Genomic DNA, 19,940 nt, shown 5'->3' on the forward strand with positions numbered 1-19,940 from the left:
TTTTCAATTGAAGACTTTCAATCTAAAAAGCAATAAGAAACTTTCTTTTGAAACAGTTGCATTAAAAACTAATAAGAATTCAGCTCAATGATGCTTGAAATTATTTGGATTAAATAAATCGCATAGTGCGTGGTAATAGTTTTCGACAGATTAAGGACTTATCTGACATAAATAAGCACCAATAACCACCCCCTCACTCCCTTCCTCAACACCCCCCCCCCCCCTTATACCCCAAAGAAAAAAACATCAAAACCATCAAATTTTAGTCCTCACATTTTTGCATTTTTGCAACACTTTGACATTGTCTGAATTTATTTTCCATTTATTTTTTCAATGACGCACTTGTAATTCAATGTAATCTGATTAGCGATATTTAATGAATAAACAAAAGGCAATGTTGATTTAGTCTAGTCTTAATTGTGACGTTTATATTTTTGGCACGTAGTTTAAGCGTTAAATTCAGCAGTGAAAAAAGAAACCAGTATCCTCAGCAACTAATATTCAAGCAAACTTGAAAAATAGCAAAGAAAAGGTTTCAGACAAGAAAATGCACAGAATCAACTTTTATGATATAAACAAGACTTTTACGTATTTTCAAATTGTTTTTTTTTCATTGATTTTGAGTGGCCAGCTTGGTACATTTTTCATAGTTTGTTTTTTCTAATGATGGCCTCATGTTGAGATATTACAAAAAGTCTGTTGAAAGGAAGGGGAAAACAATTTCATAAGAGTGGCGTCAAAAAATGGAATAAATCTGAATTTACAACAAAATCTTTTTGTTAATTACTTGTTAGACTGTATATAAAACGAAAAATCGCCTGACATTCTTATGAATCCAACAGGGGTCTGGCGATTAGAACAGACTTTGGATCTATTCGTTTTGCCCCCCCCCCAAGCTTAATGGGCCGATATCTTTTACGCCCCAGGCGCACTTGCCATTTTTTACACAGTAACGTACTGTAGAAAAACATATGTGTAACTGGGGGCGTAAAAAACCTGGGGGAGGGGGCAAAACAGAATAGATCCCAGATTTTTCAGCATACTTCAGCACTACTCTTATATATCAAATCAGCTCTGATTTTCATACGTAGAATGTGATATTAGTTGACTGCATCTATTCTCACTGTTGTGGTAGAAAACAAAACAACTCAGTTTAATTTCTCGTTCAAGCGTGGACGTTTAAAAATAGTTCAAGCGTGGGCGTTCAAGCGTTGGAGGTTTCTAAAAACCTGCTTTGATTTGATATAAAATATTTTCGGAGGACTTTGAAGGTGCAGGACGGAATGGCTTCACATTGCGTTTCCATGAACTCGTTTTTCTTCCTCCTATCTTGATAACGAGCTAAATTACAGTACTTGACGTGTAAGAGCTCTAGGTGGTTATAAAAACAAGAGAGCGAGGGGGAGGGGACAAAACATATTACATCTCAAAACTAGAAGTAAATAAGATTACATCCAAAAACAAGAAGTAGAAGTAAAGAAGAGGTAACATCAGCTCAGAAACAATCTCCCCACAGAGATTAAAAGTTTTTGTAAGGCCTTTTGGGGCAATTTGCCAGAGGAATCAGCCTACCCCGGGAACTTTGGGACGGGAAACCACTTCGTTTTAAAAAAATTATTGGAGAGTATTGGAAAATTGGAACACCATCAACATCGCCGCTGAATTTGCCCACAAAAGCGTAAAGTGGAGATTCAAGCAGCCCAGTGCACTACATCAAAGTGGCATCTGGGAGAAACTAATACTTAGTTTTAAAAGAAGACTTCACAGCATCCTTGGCAGTTGTCATCTCCGTGACAAAGTTTTGAACACTATTTTTCGTCTCGCGGAATACCCACTTAACTCACGCCCCTTAACGCTTGTAATCGCCGACACGTCCGACCTAGGCGCAAAGACACTTACCATTTTGTACTTGGTAACCAAGCAACAGCAATACTATCAGTCCTTGGCCCGACGAGTTGAATCATCGTAAACGGTAGGCACGCGGATAGTCGTACGCTAACGTAATTTGGTCACGTTGGATCAAAGAGTACGTACCGGCACAGAACCAAAGTTCTAAGTGGTAGACGCCTGCCCTCTTATTTACATTCTAGTTTAGATTTAATCAGATTTTCGAGGTTATCTTTCCCCTTTGTTTCAGGCCATCGAATGCTAAGAGTTCTTTGTGTGGTCTTTCCCCTTTAATAAAACAATTTTCTACTGATCTTTCAATTCAAATCAATCAACTTCTTGCTTCTTCAACTTTCTATCCCACTACTCTTCCAACTACTTCTATTTTTGGTTAATACCAAACTATTTTATTTTACAATTGTAACCAATCAGATCAATCTATTTTCCATATTATCTGTATAAAGAAAGTTTAAAAACTATGATATTAAATCATGGGAAATTGTGAAGATTCTAATCATAAACAATTGTACCATGACACTGCGCCTCTAAAATTAAATTTTATCACTATTAAGGAGAAAATTTTGAAAGCATTTTCAAAGGATTTGAAAGCAATTTATTAAGCGATAATGACCACAGCCTTGTGTAAGAATGCGATTTATGAATTTTGAATTCGCATTGCAATTTGTTCACAAAGTTCGTTCATTGGTGAACTGCTTGAATAACTGGGCACTAATGGCATTACTCTCTCTCGTATGTCACTTTCCTTTAAAATGAAATACTTCCTCATGAGTTCAGAATTTGATTGTGTTTGAAGAAAACTGTATTCGGCATCACTTACAACTGCAAGCGGCCTCACTTTGATTTGCTGATACCCAATAAGCATATCTGTTAAGTTGTAACGATTTCTGTATTTGTTGCAAAAATATCCGAATAAAATTTGCAGCACCGATGATATCACAAATGATATGAGACCAAAGTAAATAGTCATTTTCCACGTTCAACTCTCCGTAAACCTGCTGCTCAAACTAGGACGGATAATTTTCAAATCCTCCACTATTGGTGTTGTTAATTCATTCAACCGGTCAAATGATTTGCGATAGTAATCAGAGTTTGTTGTCATCTTCAGTTGAACTTTTTCAATAATCTGCTGTCTGGCTTGCGACTCCGTTGCTATATGAGGCATCTCATTTAGAGATGGGATTTTTGAAAATAGATAACGAAGTGGTTCTGTTAAGTTAACGTCTACTCGCATTACCGAATCATTCCTACAGGACACCATATCTGCACGAATTTCCATAACTCGAGTCTCGATTTTGGTTCCACATTCCAGTTCTATAACGCATGCCTTACAACCATCAAGTCTCTTTCTGTTGAGAGGATTGGTATCCCTCATTTCACTCAAAAACATATCAAACTGCTCTGTTGCAGATATGATAAGCCACTTTCCATTCCCTAAGTTTTTCGCTTTCTCCTTCACGGGCAATTTGACTGTGTTGATGTTGCAGTTTTGAAGAGCAGCAAACTGGTTTCCAAGTAAAAGTGCTCCCAAACACGTATCTTCCGCAGTTTCCAGAGAAAATCCGTTAGTGCAAACTGAAAAGCTACTGGAACCGATACAAAGATCAATTTCGTGCTGTGATAACAATGCAATCCTTCGGGTAGATTCAGCAACAGCTATATAGTCAGCCTCGGTTTCGTACTGTGATGCATAGCCATCCGAGTCGTTAGTGGGCATCAGAATAGTAATTGCGCGATATAAATTCAAGGCGGTTGATCCTGATGCAAATGGTATTGCCAAACGAAATAACATTCCATATTCTTCCACGGAAACACTTGTTAACAACTTAGTTTCGTAATATGTTAGAATCTGAGCTGGCGGGATTGCGAGAGTAGGTCTGTCAGTTGATTTCACTTGTTGACTAGCAATTTTTTCAAGTATTTTTTCTAAAACATTTTTCGGTAACAGTGTCATTGGAATTAATTTTTCGACCATTGTCATTACGGCATTTAAAATTGTTAGCCAATAAGCGTAGGTCGCAATTCGATAGCTTTTAATTTCGTTATTCAGAGCCAATAATGAACTTGCTAAATTATTTTGGAGTGTGAGTTTTTGATCCTGAGCATAGAAATACTGAGAACATGCCATTAAGCTGCGAGAGCTCGACTCGATAACTGCGATTGCGTTATTGAGAATTCGAGCATGATTTTTCTGCGTCGCGATCATTTGTTTTTCGTTTAATCGTATATCCTTCAGTTGCGAAGCCACTACGAAGAATTTCTCTTCCAGATTATTCTTAACTTCTGTCCAAATCTGGTCATTGTTTTGTAGTTTTTCCAAGGCAAAATCGAAGTCTTCACGATTTCGACTTGCTCCTCCGCAACTACCAAAAATGCTACCGACTGCGCACGCGATTCCAGCGCCTGCTGTTAAAGCGGTTAACCCTCCAAATGCCACCAAGGGTACACCTCTTTTCTCTCTGTTATTCGATTTGTTAGCGGCAAGGGTTTGAGAAATTTCAGTTTTCAAATTTTTGATGTCAAGATCAGCTGCCTGTAATTGGTTTTGAACATATTCAGCGAAGTAATCATAGTTAAGAATCGATTCGCTAGTGTTCATATACGTGAGATTACAACCAAACTTGTATGAGAACCACGATTTTTCTAGTTGGTCCGAAATGTTCTTGAGAGTTATATGCAGTCCAGTGGGCAATCTGGGAAAGGGAAATAAAAATTCCACGTTTGAGAATTTTTCTGCCAATGAAAGTTTTTGCTGGAAAACGAACTCGATTCCGCTGTTTGTGATTTGATTTTCATCACTTTTTTTGTAAAATACAAATATCAAAGCACTGTAAATGATTAAATTTTTCTGTGATAACATGTCTGCTGCTATCATTCGAGGAATCTTATCAGAAGATTGGGAAAAATAGAGGCGGGATTTAATTGCACGCTACAGTTGGCCAGACAGTAAAATAGACATTACCTGCAAAAAAATCAATAAAAGTGCTTAAAATAGCAGCCTTGGATTGGGGAAGTGAAATTAAATTTTGTCAGTTCATCCCATATGTGGGTGGTTTCCTCCGAGGCATAATGAAACTCTTGAGAAAGTAAAAACATGCCAAAGGAGGTTTGTAGCGAATGATTAAATTTTTATTTGAGTTGTAAAATTTGCTTGTTTATTTTTGTCTATGAAACCCAAGGGTAAATCTGCTGACGTAAATGAAAGATGTTACTGCCAAGTGCGAAGTATTTTAGGGGCGCAGTGCTCAAATTATAAAATAAGTTCAAAGATGATTTTTTTTGTTTTAGTTTCAGTTCTGCGGTCAGCGTAATGTATAAAATGAATAATGAAACACTAACAGGTAAGGTAATTTTTCAGTTTTGGTCATGTTTGCTCTTCTGTTTCTGTTCTTTCTGTTCTCTTCAACTTTATGTTGTGAAAATGTTGAGTTGGACGAAAGGTCCTATATTCTATGCTGCAACAACTACATGGCATTTGTAGAGGACAGTAAAATTGTCCATTATTCTACAAATGTTGATTATCCTTGCCAAGTTCAGCATCAACTGGGAAACACAACGCATCTTCATTACTTTGTCATAATTCTAGTAACTGTATTTTGTTGCATTTGTTATTCGCCTTGTGGTGTTGCCTTTCTGCTAATGTACTGTAAATAACTTGAGTTTAGTTCTTGGCTTTTTGATTAATAAGGTAAGTATTTTAGGTGGTTTTCTTCAAATGAAATAGCAATAATTTTAAATGGCGTAAAATTATTCCAGATGTAATGCCTCTCACTTGCTTCAAAAGCAATTCAGAATCGTTGCATGAATGAATAGTTATTTCAACAGTATATTTAGAAATTTCGATAAATTGAAAAGTCTCGGCTGGAATGTTGTACCAATTATCGATGTTGAACAATCGTCTACTTGGCTGGAAGCAAAAAGTAAAATTATAACAGCGGGCTATGCAAACTACATATCGAATGATTGGGTAAACAAGCAAATTGCAATTAGTAACCATAATTTGTTCTATTTCGACAAAAACTTTCTGAATTTTCTAAATGACATTTCGAATGAGCAACAGTTTTCATCAGATGTCGATTGTTATTTCAATTTGCCTTCAACTGTTAACAAGCTGGGACGTGAATCACGAATCTATTCCAAACTTTATTGTCCTGACAATGAAATTAATCAGTATTCCTGGTGTTATAGCATGTCATTAAAGAATGTTGTTTCGACAGATGTTCCAACGTGTTTAAAATTAACGAAATTAGACGCAATTTTGCAATACAATTCATGGATCACCGACGGGCACATCGAAACCGGAGGTGACGATTCAGTGTCTGTAATGTTACTCGGAGAAAAACTTTATTTCATTTGTACTCCCGGCAAACATTCCATTTATTTTGAGAAAGCTATTCGTAATTCTGATGATTTCATGAATTTTGTGAAGAAAGGCCCCGTTAATTCGTTTATGAAAGAAAATGTCAAATGTTACATTCCACAGCCAGGGTACATTCTGTGCCAACCAAGTTTAGCTTCACATGCTGTGTTAACGTCTACTATGGGAGCGTCTTTTGTGTGGGGCTGGGAGGCGTGTAATACGAAGGAATTAAATAGGGTTGAGCGTGTTTTGAGGGATTATGGTTCTGGAATTAGACACGAAGGTTATAAAGCTTTGCTTGGTTATGCCGGCATGGAGGGTGCACTACAAATTAGTAAGGAGCTTGATAAGAGCCATAAAACTGAAGTCAGCGTGTTATCAGAGCATTTGTATGCCTTTACTCGGAGTGGTGTTACTCACATGCCAAATAGTAACAAACGTTTGAATAATTCGCCCTTGCTCACTGCCAGTAAACGAATGAAACGTAGTTTCAGGTTACCCGGTAGAAAGGAGAAATATCCAGCAAGAAAGGAACGAGAGCAAGGTTAATGTTATTATATGTAAAATACAACTTGTACCATATGTAACAGGAATATATTTAGATACATGGATAAAGCATGTCAAGAAATTTAGTTGGAGAAAATGTGAACCTGTGTCGACCTTGGGCTTGCTGGAGTTATTAAAAGTGTCCTGTACTGAAAAAGCTAGTGGCCTGGTGAATTCTGCATGCTCAGAAGTGGCAATTTCAAAATGGCAACACTGTTTAATGTTCAAATTGTGATCAATTTGAGCTGTAAGCAGTATTTACTTAACTGAACCTAAGTGAACCCCCCGTAGACACATGCAGTTGGATCAAATTGATATTTCAGTAGTTGATAGGTATGATACAGTGCTTCAAAGCTGTATGTTTAGTTTTTTCAATTTTGCCTTCATTTTTGAATATTTTAAGTTTTTTCCAATTTTTTAATGTATTAAGATAGGTAATAACATATCTTTTATATGTATAAGAATTGTTAATAGTTTATGTGTATGCATTCCGTACCATTCCAAAAAACCCTGAGGCGCTTTTGGAATGGCTTTTTTGTTAGCAAAGCAGAAACCATGCTATATCGAGTTAGATATGTATATATTTGCACTCAGAGTCATGAATCATTCAAGGTTACCCATTTTATTCTAAGTTATTTGAAATTTGCAGCTTGCATTCACTAAGATAGAAGTTTATCCAAGAAATTATATGTCTTTGAAATAATAGCTGGCTAATATTAAGGTACGTTGAATTTTTAAATAAACCTAATAAAAATAACTTTTCATTAGGGTGTTAACATGAAGTTTGGTATTTGAATTAAGTTGGTAATTAAAATAAGGTGGTAATCGGGCAAATTGGATAACATGCTAAGTATTAGTTGCAAAAAATTGAGTTTGTTTGCGCTGCCGTCCGTATTTCGAAGTTGTATTTGCTATTTGTGGCCCAGATTTTGTGTTATTACGCCTTTGGGTTTCGGTATTTGACTGGGTTTCGTTTGAAGTTCAGTTTGATTTTGTGATGAAGGAATTAAGGGTTGTTGTGTTGAGTCTGGAGCCTCGCGCTGTTGGTCTCTCTCCTGTTTTTTCCGAGCTAAGATTTTTGCTAAATTTGAAGTCGGTGTGCTGCTTGGTCCGGGCTCATTAAATTTTGTCCTGGTCGGGCTACTTGGAATATCATTTTTATCAGGCAAATCGTCTGATGGAGTTTTGAAACTTGGAGATGGGCTTTGTGATGGTGGTAACGTTGGGGTGGTGGTTTGTGATACATTTTCTGGTGCTTTTGGAGGTGTTTTCGGCCTTGGTTGATGAGGAATTTCTGACGTTTTTGGTAGTTGTATTTTTATTGTAGTTATAACTGAAAAAGTACTTCGGCTGTCAATTGGTCTGTAGACTATGTGCTCAACTTGACAATCAAATAATTGAGGTTCTTTTAAAACTTCGGGGATAAGTGGATTTTCGCAAAAGTTTTTGTCGTCTATCAGTTTTATATCTTCAACTTCATACTGTGGTTTAAAAGGTTTTAAACGGACTCTATGAACTATTTGTGTAAAGTCGGTGTTGACTTTTCGAATCAAATAGTTACTCCGTGTTAAAACTTTTCAATTCGATAAATCCTAGTCCATTTACATTCTAATTTTCTTACTTTTTCATGCTGATTAGAAATTTGTGGATTCAAAAGCATACAGTATTCGTGAACTTTCAGTGGAAAAGCTTTTGCTTTTTTGTCATAATAATCTCGGTATTTATTGAATGACAAAACTAACGACTCTTTAGTTTCACCGAATAGCGTCGACATCTTTGATTGAAGATCACTGATATAGTGAAACTTACTTTCAAGTTTTGGTAGCGTTTTGTTATTAAACCTTAAGTCGATTGGGTTAAACGGAATTCTACCATGAAATATCAATGATGGTGGACATCTCAAAACACTATGATAGCTAGTGTTATGTTGAAAAACTGCTAAATCAACATACTTGTGCCAGTCATGTTTAGTTTGATTTTCGTAAATTTTGAGGTATCTTTTCAACGGTCCATGTGATCGTTCCAATAATCCAATTGTTTGTGCGTGTTTTACAGTAGCATGATTCAATTGAATTTCGAGCATCTCTGCTAGTTGTCGAATGAGAGAGGAGGTGAATGCAGAGCCTTTGTCTGTAAGAATTCCCATTGGTATGTAAGAGTGTCTCATGAACAATTGCATTAAGGTTTTTGCTACTACCTCTGCTGATGGGGAAGTTACTACTTGTGCAAACAAATATTTTGAAAAAACATCCATTGCCATGACAATATATGAGTAACCTCCTGATTTAGGTAATTGGCCCACGATATCAACCTCAAGTAGGTCTGCAGGGAAGCTAGTATTTGAACTAACTGGATTTAGTGGTGGTCTTATTGTTTCTTGATTTACTGATTTACTTTGCAAGCATGACGGACAGTTGTTTATATAGGTTATCAGAAACTCAGTAAACCCTAGGAAATAGTATTTTCGTCGGAATTCAGTAATGGTTTTTTTGATGACCAGATGTCCTTTCACTTTTGAGTTGTGAATTCGATATAGGAGTTCTTTTCTTAGGTGTTTTGGAACTACTAGTTGTTTGGTAATAATTTTCCCTGTATGATCAAAATATTTCCGATACAATGTCTGGTTTTCTAAAACTAGTCTGCTGAACTGTTTGCAATACTTTTGTTGATCATATGATCTGTAAGTTGAGTCTGGTTTCTGCTTTGCTTGAAGCCAAGCAATGACTTCTTTTATGTCAGGATCATTTTTTTGTTCAAAAGCAATATTTAAAGTGTTTGTTGACTCGTTCAGATATAACTTATCCAGAGGGTTTTCTTCCGACATTGCATTTAGTGTTCCACTTTGAACATCAATTAAACCTGTTATCTCAGCATCAAACGTATTTTCGTCATCGTGAACTTGTATTATAGGAGCGTTTTGAATTTTTTTGTTCGTGTAAAAATCGTTTTGTATGGAACTTAGACTATTATCTGGCGTGTTTGACAAAACTTGGATGTCAATATTTGTCATCGGAACTTTGGTATCAATCTTCAGTTTAAATTTTGTTCCAGGATTAACATGAATTCTAGATAAATAATCGGCTGCAGCATTAGCTTTCCCTGGTATGTGGCCTAACATAAATTGAAAAGAAAGTACATAGTCAACTGCGTCCCGGATATTTGTTGGCAATCTTTTTGCTTGGAAGAATCAACTGACACTCTTATTGTCGGTTAATACAAATATCGGCTTTGAAGTAACTCCCAAAATATAGTGTTCGAAAGCTTCGAATGCAAAATAAACACTCAAAAATTCTTTCACAAAAATTGAGTGCTTTAGATGAGCCGGCGAGAATAAATGCGATCCGAATGCCACTGGTGCATAGGTTTTTTCGTTGGATTAAAAGAGTGGTAGCAAATTTTAGTCTGCTGCGTAATAACTTGCATCACTGACTATTATGAATTGGCATCCTGGTTTAGCCATTTTTAAAGATAAGTTACATGCTTCCTTCAAACTATTTTTCAAAATGTCAAGGCTATTTTGGTGTTCTTGAGTAGTTATTAAGTCAGTTTCTTTCCTTAACAATTGAAAAAATGGTTGGAGTTTCACAGATAAGTTGGGAATAAATTTAGCGAAATATTGCATGAAGCCAATTAGTCTGCGCACTTGTTTCAACGTTTTAGGCATTCGAATTGTTTTCAAAAACTGTTCAATTTTTTCTTTGTTTGGAGCGATTTCATGTTCAGTAATGTCGACGATTCCACGATTCATGTATGTCCCAGGAAATTAATTTTTCGAATACCGAATTCACACTTATCCATTGAAAGTTTAAATCCCAATTTTTCAAAGCAAGCAAAAATGTGATCTATATTTTGTATCAAGGACTCTCCATCAATAGCACCACTGCCTAGGTCGTCAAAATAAACAAACCATTGATCGTTTGCTACACATGATTGTAAATGCTTGCTTACACATGAAGTGAATGCAGTTGGTGACCTACTAAGTCCTTGTGCTAGTCGTTTAAATGCAAAAGTTCGGCCACAAAAGTTGAATGCAAGTAGTTGTATCCTCAGCTCATCAGCCATTTGCATTGAGAAATATGCTTGACTGCAGTCCATTTTTGCGAAAATTTTCTTGCCTGCTAAATGCGCAGTTGCATCTGCCATGGTCGGAATAGGAAAGTTGTTATTTTTGTAGTCATGTCTGAGTAAATGATTTATTCGTCTGAGGTCAATTAGGATTCGAAGTTTACTTGATGATTTTCTCTGAGCAAAAATTGGTGAAGAATATTTTGAAAAAGGCAGTGTTGTTATAATGTCGTAATATTGCATGAGGGCTAGTTCGATAAGAAGTTCATCTCGTAAGTGAATAGCTGTTGTTGGATTCGGAGTATAGATCGGTCTTTCATGTTCTGGTGTGAGTTTAACTAGGCAATCTGTGTTTTTCCCTAAATCAAGTCGATGTCTAGCAAAAATATTGTGGTGTTTTACTAAAAGGTTTTCCATTTTTTGCGTTCGATTTTCGTGAAGTCCGTGTTTTTCCAATAAAATTTGTTAAGAAATTCGTTTCTGCTTTTTGTGTCCTTTGTTGGATCAAGTAGTTCTAATTTTTTGAAATTAACTATTGTGTCATATTTTTTTCTTTGCACGCCACAAAACGTTGTAGCATTCGGGCAGTTTTCTGGAGTGGCGAACGAAAATCCATCATTGTAGTATGGGCAGTAATTTGATTTGTTGTTTGTAGATTTGTTTGTAGATTTGTTTGAAGATTGAATGTGTAGATTCTGTTGTGTTGATGAGAGAAGGATGAATAGGAATTATAAATGATGCTTGTTTTGGCGTGAGAATTGTGAATTTTCCTATTCTTGTGTTTGGAGGTATTGTTACTTTGTGGGGGAGAAGATTAATAACTCCCACCTTTGTGTTTAGATTATTATCGACTTTACTAATGGATGACATGAGGCAGAGTCCTGTCTTTTGCTCAAATTTTGTTGAAGGTTCTAATATTCCTATTGCATTTTCCAGGTGTCTGTTTTCTTTTTGTAATTTGCACTCTAAGATTTCCTGATGATTTGCTGCAATAGAGACTCGTGAAACATTTTCTAATACATATTTTTTTGTGATTGTCTTCGAATTTTTCTGAGGTATTGTAAAAGTATAGTCAGGCAGATAAATAAGTCCCTTACTTGGGTGAAATACAATTTCGTGGTTTTTGAAAAAAGGCATCCCAAGTAGAGTCGAGTTTAATTGTGGCAAGACTAGGAAATTTTCTTGAAATGTTTGTCCGCCGATTGATATTATGAGACAACATTTGAGAGCTATATAAGTGGAAGTCCCATCTGCCATTTTTACTGTTTTTGTAATACTTTCAGATTGTGATTCCACTAAGTGAGGACATTGTACTTTGATTTTCTCGAAATTGGGAAGAGACATTGCACTACAAAATGCGCCAGTATCAAGCAAAGCTTTGATATAAAAGTTCTCGATTTCTAGGTATACGTAGAAAAGTTTTTCACCGTGCGTGTGTATAAATTTTCTGTTAGTTGAGTGAGCTAGTGTTGATAAAAAAATTTCAGGCTGTGGCTTACTTAGTTTTTTGATTTTCCAGTATAAACATCATACGGCAAATGTCCGCCTCTTTCCGGTGGTTTTTTGTAGAAGCAGTCACGGACAATGTGACCCGGTTGCCCACAGTTTCTGCAGATGATAGGATTAAATCTTGATCTGTATCGTTGTTGTCCTCGGTAAATACTGTTGTTGTTGTTGTAATTATTGTTGTTGTATCCGTATCCTCGGCGACTTTGACCTTGGTTTCTCGGAGTCCAATTTTGTTGAAGTCGTCCAGTCCACCTCGGTGTTCTGTTTTGAAAATTACCTCTGTATTGAATATATCCACGAGAGTAGTTTCCTCGACTATTCCTGAAGTTGTTGTCCAGTTTTGTCATTTGTTTTCCCATTTCCTTTTGATTTTTTACAAGATCCTTTTGTGCTTCAATAACTGAATTGATTGCTGTAACCAATGACGTTGAAGTTTCTGGTTGTGTGATGGCGTTAAATGCTGTAGCATTAGCTTCATCGTCTGGAAGAATACTTTTAAGCACTAGTCGTCTAGACACCTGCGAACATAAATTGTCAACTGTATCGGTGTCAGGACGCAGTAAGAGTTTGAGCCTTATTTGTGTTGGCATTCCAGCAATGAATGCGTCTCTAATTCTTCTTGTTCGTTCACCACTTCTATCAACTGCGCCAGCTCCTGTTGTGCTTGAAAATGCAATGTTTGCTAATTTCATCAGGTCAGTCAAATAATCTTCCGGTGTTTCCTTCGTCGAATTGAATTTGCGTTCTTGAAATTTAAGTTTATACAGTTCAAGTTGATTTTGACTAGCATATCGAGTCTCAAGTGATCTGAGAGCAGTTGTAAGGTCTGCTTTACTTGCTGCTGGTAATTCTAAGAAATAACTAAGTGCTCCCCCGCTTAAATGCAATTTAAGATAGTCAACTTTTCCGGCGTTAGGAACTTGTGATAGTGTGATTGAGCTTTGAATTTTTTCTTTGAACACACGAAAGTCTTCTGTTGGGCCCCCTGAGAAAGGCGTAAGCTGAACTGTAGGAGCAGGTTATGCAGCTGCTGTCGCTGTACCGATGCTTGTTGCTATAGCAGTTGCAATGGCATTTGCTGCTGCTGCCACATCTGTCACATTTAAAATAAGTGAAGAAGTTCAAATTCAAAAATATCAAGTTCGACGGTTGTTGCAATGAGAATATAGTTTTTCAGATATAAGAAAGCGTGTTTGTCGAGTGTGAGAATAATTAATTCCTCTTTTTCGTGATCTTCGGTAACAACAAGAAATTTTACTCCTTTTTCTTCGCTAGTAATAATACACAAGGTTTCTAAAGAACGGTTTTGAAAGATAAGTTTTGTCTCTAATAAATAGAAAATTTCCAAAGAATTTTCCGTATGAGCCGAATCAATAAGTGCGTCGACAATGCTAGGCAACATTTCAGTTTGTTAAACAAAATAAGGTTTTCTCTGATAATAGGTAAATTTTTGTGTCGGTAGAATCTAAAAGAGCTAAAACTTTACTATGTTGGAAGTTCGATTTATCAATTATAAAGAGGCCATGGCAGTTTGAGATAATTGTCTCATAAAGTATATAAATTTTTGAACTTTCAGTGTCAATGAAATAAGAAAGAATTTTCGCTTGTATAAGATCTATTTGAATGTAAAGGTTTTTCGATTCAATATTATTTAGGTAAAAACACGACATTTTAAGGAATCATAGACCACTTTTACCTGTCACCATCTTATTTACATTATAGTTTAGACTTAATCAGATTTTCGAGGTTATCTTTCCCCTTTGTTTCAGGCCATCGAATGCTAAGAGTTCTTTGTGTGGTCTTTCCCTTTTAATAAAACAATTTTCTACTGATCTTTCAATTCAATTCAATCAACTTCTTGCTTCTTCAACTTTCTATCCCACTACTCTTCCAACTACTTCTATTTTTGGTTAATACCAAACTATTTTATTTTACAATTGTAACCAATCAGATCAATCTATTTTCCATATTATCTGTATAAAGAAAGTTTAAATACTATGATATTAAATCATGGGAAATTGTGAAGATTCTAATCATAAACAATTGTACCATGACATGCCCAGCAACACCTAAAGACCGGTAACCTGGTTTGGGTACTTGATGAGACCAACACAAGGCGTTACTACCCTACTGATCGAATCACTGAACTTCGTTACGGTTCGGGCAGCGTTGCACGCTCTACCGTTTTGCGCACGTCCACTGGATCGTTCGTCCGTCCGCTAGTAAAACATACCTATTCTTACAACATCTTCTTCTGGGCCTGAGGATGTTACTAAGTAAACAAATATAAGCGAGATTTATACGGACAAATATATCAAAAACTTCATTTTCTCAGCTAATTAGATCCAAGTGTTGAAATACGCACAAAAATTGTCCCAAATTACGTATTAAAACATTTCCTATTTTTGTTAAGTTCTTTAGACAATTTTTGACCGATTATGAACCGATTTTGACGTCAATGACATCAGACAAAAACCGGTAAAGGAGCATCAAAAAAACCCTGCCGTCCAAACCTCACTTGTTGCTATGTACGTACTATATCTTATACGTTGCTTCCAAAATTTATACGTTGCTTACTGCTTACTGGATCTTTGTTTATGAAATGAAGTTCTCAAACGAAAGAGTGGTTATTCACTTTGAAAAAATTAATAGTCTGCAAACAGACAGAAGACAGTAAATACGCAAATTAAAACCAACGATGTTATTTAAAATTATTGCTGTCAATTTCCATCAAAATGCAGTGTTAGCTCCATATTTGGTTTGTTTTTCATATGTCTAAGTTTATTTATGCGAATGAATCAATTTTAGCGGAAAGTGACTTTTATAGCAATTAAGGGAATTAAGTGATTGTACCTTTCTGTTTCCGTCGTTGCAGGGTGACTTCTGCTGGTTTCCCTGGAGAGTGAGCATGTCTACCTCTCTCATGTCCATCACACTCTTCACAGCTATTGCTCCATACAACACCAGCATGGCTGAGAAGGGAAAGATGAAACACACCAGACACAGGATCAGCTCCGTGATATTCTACAACATTCCACCCCCGGACCTGAGTCTCATAGTATTTCAGTACTGAATCATAGTATTTTTATTACGATTTTTACTATGCCCATAGTTCTGATCATCACACTTTATAGACATTTCATGGTAAAATTCATAGTAAATATCTGAGCTTAGTCTCAACACTTTCACAAACACATAAGTATGTACAGTTAGAATGCATAACATGTCGATGGAAACAGCAATCACTTTTAACAAACGAAGGAGTGGGCATTGTTAGGACGGTTCTACTTCTTTTACCTACGATTCATTTAACCCTTTAACCCCGCAATCAGCAGAGCTTTCTCACGAAACCCTGCACATCCTTAGTTTTGTGTAATAATCCATAGTAAATTTGTTACCAAACATCCCAAACATCCCTAACAGGGTTTTCGAAGGTTTACAGAAAGGCTCAAAACACAAACATCTGTCTATTAGATACAAAAACTTTTTATTCGAGTTCCTTCATTTAAATCCAATAAAATTAGCTTAAATTTTTAATTGTTATGCATTTCTCCTTACCAATGCTTCAATCAGAAGTGGAACTTAGAAACACATTAACAAAAATTCAGGCTCCATTTTTCATATTTAGGCTACTCTTATTATACGCACTCTTATACGCCATGTCAACGTCATCTTGGGGCCTGAAATCAGATCAAAATTTGTTTTCTAGGAAGTGTAAATAATGAACAAGAGGGCTCACAAAGTTTCCACACTCGTATCGGATAGCATATACAAGGATTATATTCCTCAATTTGCAGGCTAAAAGACTAAGTTGAAAACAGAACATTTTTTTTGTTTAAACAGACTGCAAGAGGATCATTGACTGCAATTAGTTATGCAAAAGTTCGGTTCTCCTACTCCACAGGGGCAACAAAGTGAGACACTCCAAAGAACAAAAAATAACAATTAAAAATAGATTGAAGGAGTGGTCGATTGAAAAATTTAAGTTGCTTGTTCAATCTTATAGGAGATGAACTGGATTCTCAAGCAAAGCTGTCAGAACCGAAAAGACTGAACCTAACCTGAGGAGTAGGTGCGAGCGTGTGCTAATAAACGAAGTAGTTTTTATCGTCAGGACGTTTCTCCTCCTTTTACCTCCGATTCATTTAACCCTTTAACCCCGCAATCAGCAGAGCTTTCTTAGTTTTGTGTAATAATCCATAGTGTGTTTGTTACCATAGTCCCATACAACCCTAACAGGGTTTTTGAAGGTTTACAGAAAGAGTCAAAACTCAAACATCTGTCTATTAGATAAAAAAAAAATTTTATTTGAGTTCCTTCATTTGAATCCAAAAAAATTAGCTTAAATTTTTAAATGTTATGCATTTCTAATTACCAATGCTTCAATCAGAAGAGGAACTTAGAAACATATTAACAAAAATACAGGCGCCATTTTTCATATTTAGGCTACTCTTATATTATATGCCATGTCAACGTCATCTTGGGGCCTGAAACCAGACCAAAATTCGTTTTCTAGGAAATGTCAATAATGAACAAGAGGGCTCACAAGGTTTCCACACTCGTATCTGATAGCATATACAAGGATTATATTCCTCATTTTGCAGGCTAAAAGACTAAATAAAAAACAGAACATTTTTTTTCCGTTTAAACAGACTGCAAGAGGATCATTGACTACAGTTAGTTATGCAAAAGTTCGGTTCTCCTACTCCACAGGGGCAACAAAAAGAGACACTCCAAAGGACAAAAAAAACAATTGAAAGTAGATTGAAGGAGTGGTCGATTGAAAAATTTAATTTGCTTGTTCAATCTTATAGGAGATGTATTCGATTCTCAGGCAAAGCTGTCAGAACCGAAAAGAGTGAACCTAACCTGAGGAGTAAGTGCGAGCGTGTGCTAAGATGGTTTAAGAAAGGAACATCAAACATGTTACAAATTTCCCTGCAGATAAAAACACAACGAGTGTTTTTAAGCCTCTTGATGAAATACAGGGAACAACTTTAAACCAAATTCTGCGGAACAAGCATCCAAAAGCCTCTTCATTGAGGAGCCATTCAACATATCAGAACTTCCTCCTCTAGAGAAATGAATATAGCAAGTAATACAATTAAAAACAAGCCAGGAAACTTGTTTGAAGTTTAGTACCCTCTGGATCAGACGCCAGCTACTGGTTCAATGTGTTAATTCGGTTTGGGCTCAAATGCTCCATACTGATAGACGTATTTCTTGAGATTGGTAATTTGACAACAAACGAAATCTTTTTGTGACGCAAAATCGAAACCTTGTTCTCATATCAACTGATTGCATTGGACAAACAGCCTGGACTCAGACCAGTCAGCATTAATGAAACATTGCAAAGATTACTAGGGAAAGCAGTAGCTGATTCAACTGATGATGACTTGGCGCATGCGTTTGGATAAAAAAATTTGCGCGAATTGAGGGATCCTTTCATGAACTTCAAAAATCGTTTGAGAAAAGACCTCCAGTGGTTTTGGTCAGTTCCTTCGTGACGCAAATGTACAATCAATTGAAAAAACAGGAGCTCTGCGCTACAAAACGCTATAAGCCTTTGGTCCAGGGCTTCCATTTTAATTGTTATGCTTTAAGTTTTCAGTATGTTATGCATTCTGAAAATTTTTAAATGTTATGCATTTCTCCTTACCAATGCTTCAATCAGAAGTGGAATTTAGAATTATATTAACAAAAATTCAGGCGCCATTTTTTATATTTAGGCTACTCTTATATTATACGCCATGTCAACGTCATCTTGGGCCCTGAAACCAGATCAAAAACCGATTTCTATGAATTGTCAATAATGAACAAGAGGGCTCATAAAGTTTCCACACTCGTATCTGATAGCATTTACAAGGATTATATTCGTCAATTTGCAGGCTAAAAGACTAAGTTAAAAACAGAACATTTTTTTTCATTTAAACAGACTGCAAGAGGATCATTGACTACAATTAGTTATGCAAAAGTTTGGTTCTCCTACTCCACAGGGGCAACAAAGTGAGACACTCCAAAGAACAAAAAATAACAATTGAAAATAGATTGAAGGAGTGGTTGATTGAAAAATCTAAATTGCTTGTTCAATCTTATAGGAGATGTTCTCGATTCTCAAGCAAAGCTGTCAGAACCAAAAAGAGTGAAGCTAAGCTGAGGAGTAAGTGCGAGCAAGTGCTAAGATGGTTCAAGAAAAGAACATCAAAAATGCAACAAATTTCCTTGCAGATAAACACACAACGAGTGTTTTTCAGCCTCTTGATGAAATAGAGGGAACAACGGTAAACAAAATTCTGCGGAACAAGCACCCAAAAACCTCTCCATTGAGGAGCCATTCAACAAATACGAACTTCTTCCTCTAGAGAAATGAATATAGCAAGTAATACAATTAAAAACAAGACAGGAAACTTGTTGGAAGTTTAGTACCCTCTGGATCAGACCCCATCTACTGGTTCAATGTGTTAATTAGGTTTGGGCACAAAAGCTCCATACTGATAAAGGTATTTCTTGAAATTGGTAATTTGACCGCAAACGAAATCATTTTGTGACGTAAAATTGAAGCCGTGTTCTCATGTCGACTAATTGCATTCGACAAACAGCCTGGAGTCAGACCAGTCAGCCTTAATGAAACATTGCAAAGATTACTAGGGAAAGCAGTAGCTGATTCAACTGATGATGACTTGGCGCATGCGTTTGGATAAATAATATGCGGGAATTGAGGGATCCATTCATGAACTTCAAAAATCGTTTGAGAAAAGACCTCCAGTGGTTTTGGTCAGTTCCTGCGTGACGCAAATGTAACATCAATTAAAAAAACAGAAGCTCTGCGCTACAAAACGCTATAAGCCTTTGGTCCAGAGCTTCCACTTTAATTGTTTTGCTTTAAAGTTTCAGTATGTTATACATACTGAAAATTTTTAATTGTTATGCATTGCTCCTTACCAATGCTTCAATGACAAGTGGAACTTAGAAATATTTTAACAAAAATTGAGGCGCCATTTTTCATATTTAGGCTACTCTTTTATTACACGCCATGTCAACGTCATCTTAGTGCTTGAGACCAGATCAAAATTCGTTTTCTAGGAATTGTCAATAATGAACAAGAGGGCTCACAAAGTTTCCACACTCGTATCTGATAGCATATACAAGGGTTATATTCCTCAATTTGCAGGCTAAAAGACTAAGTTAAAAACAAAACAATTCTTTTTCGTTTAAACAGACTGCAAGAGGATCATTGACTACAATTAGATATGCAAAACTTCGGTTCCCCTAATCCACAGGGCAACAAAGTGAGACACTCCAAAGAACAAAAAATAACAATTGAAAATAGATTGAAGGAGTGGTTGATTGAAAAATTTAGATTGCTTGTTCAATCTTATAGGAGTTGTACTTAATTCTCAAGCAAAGCTGTCCGAACCAAAAAGAGTGAACCTATGCTGAGGAGTAAGTGCGAGCGTGTGCTAAGATGGTTCAAGAAAGGAACATCAAAAAAACAACAAATTTCCTTGCAGATAAAAAAAACGAGTGTTTTTAAGCCTCTTGATGAAATAGAGGG

At 36.2% G+C, this 19,940-nt stretch overlaps 1 protein-coding gene across 2 annotated transcripts in view; it reads right to left on the minus strand.

The window, feature by feature from the left end:
* LOC142353727 (trissin receptor-like) overlaps nucleotides 1-19,940 on the minus strand; it is a 111,906-nt gene that overhangs the window by 21,227 nt on the left and 70,739 nt on the right. For both annotated transcript variants that reach the window (XM_075406067.1, XM_075406068.1), the window contains exon 4: nucleotides 15,239-15,409. In XM_075406067.1, the coding sequence (XP_075262182.1) occupies nucleotides 15,239-15,409 (171 nt within the window). The remainder of the gene's footprint in view (nucleotides 1-15,238; nucleotides 15,410-19,940) is intronic.

Source organism: Convolutriloba macropyga, chromosome 14, assembly GCF_964194025.1.
Source record: "Convolutriloba macropyga chromosome 14, txConMacr16.3, whole genome shotgun sequence".
Classification (NCBI taxonomy): Eukaryota; Metazoa; Xenacoelomorpha; order Acoela; family Convolutidae; genus Convolutriloba; species Convolutriloba macropyga.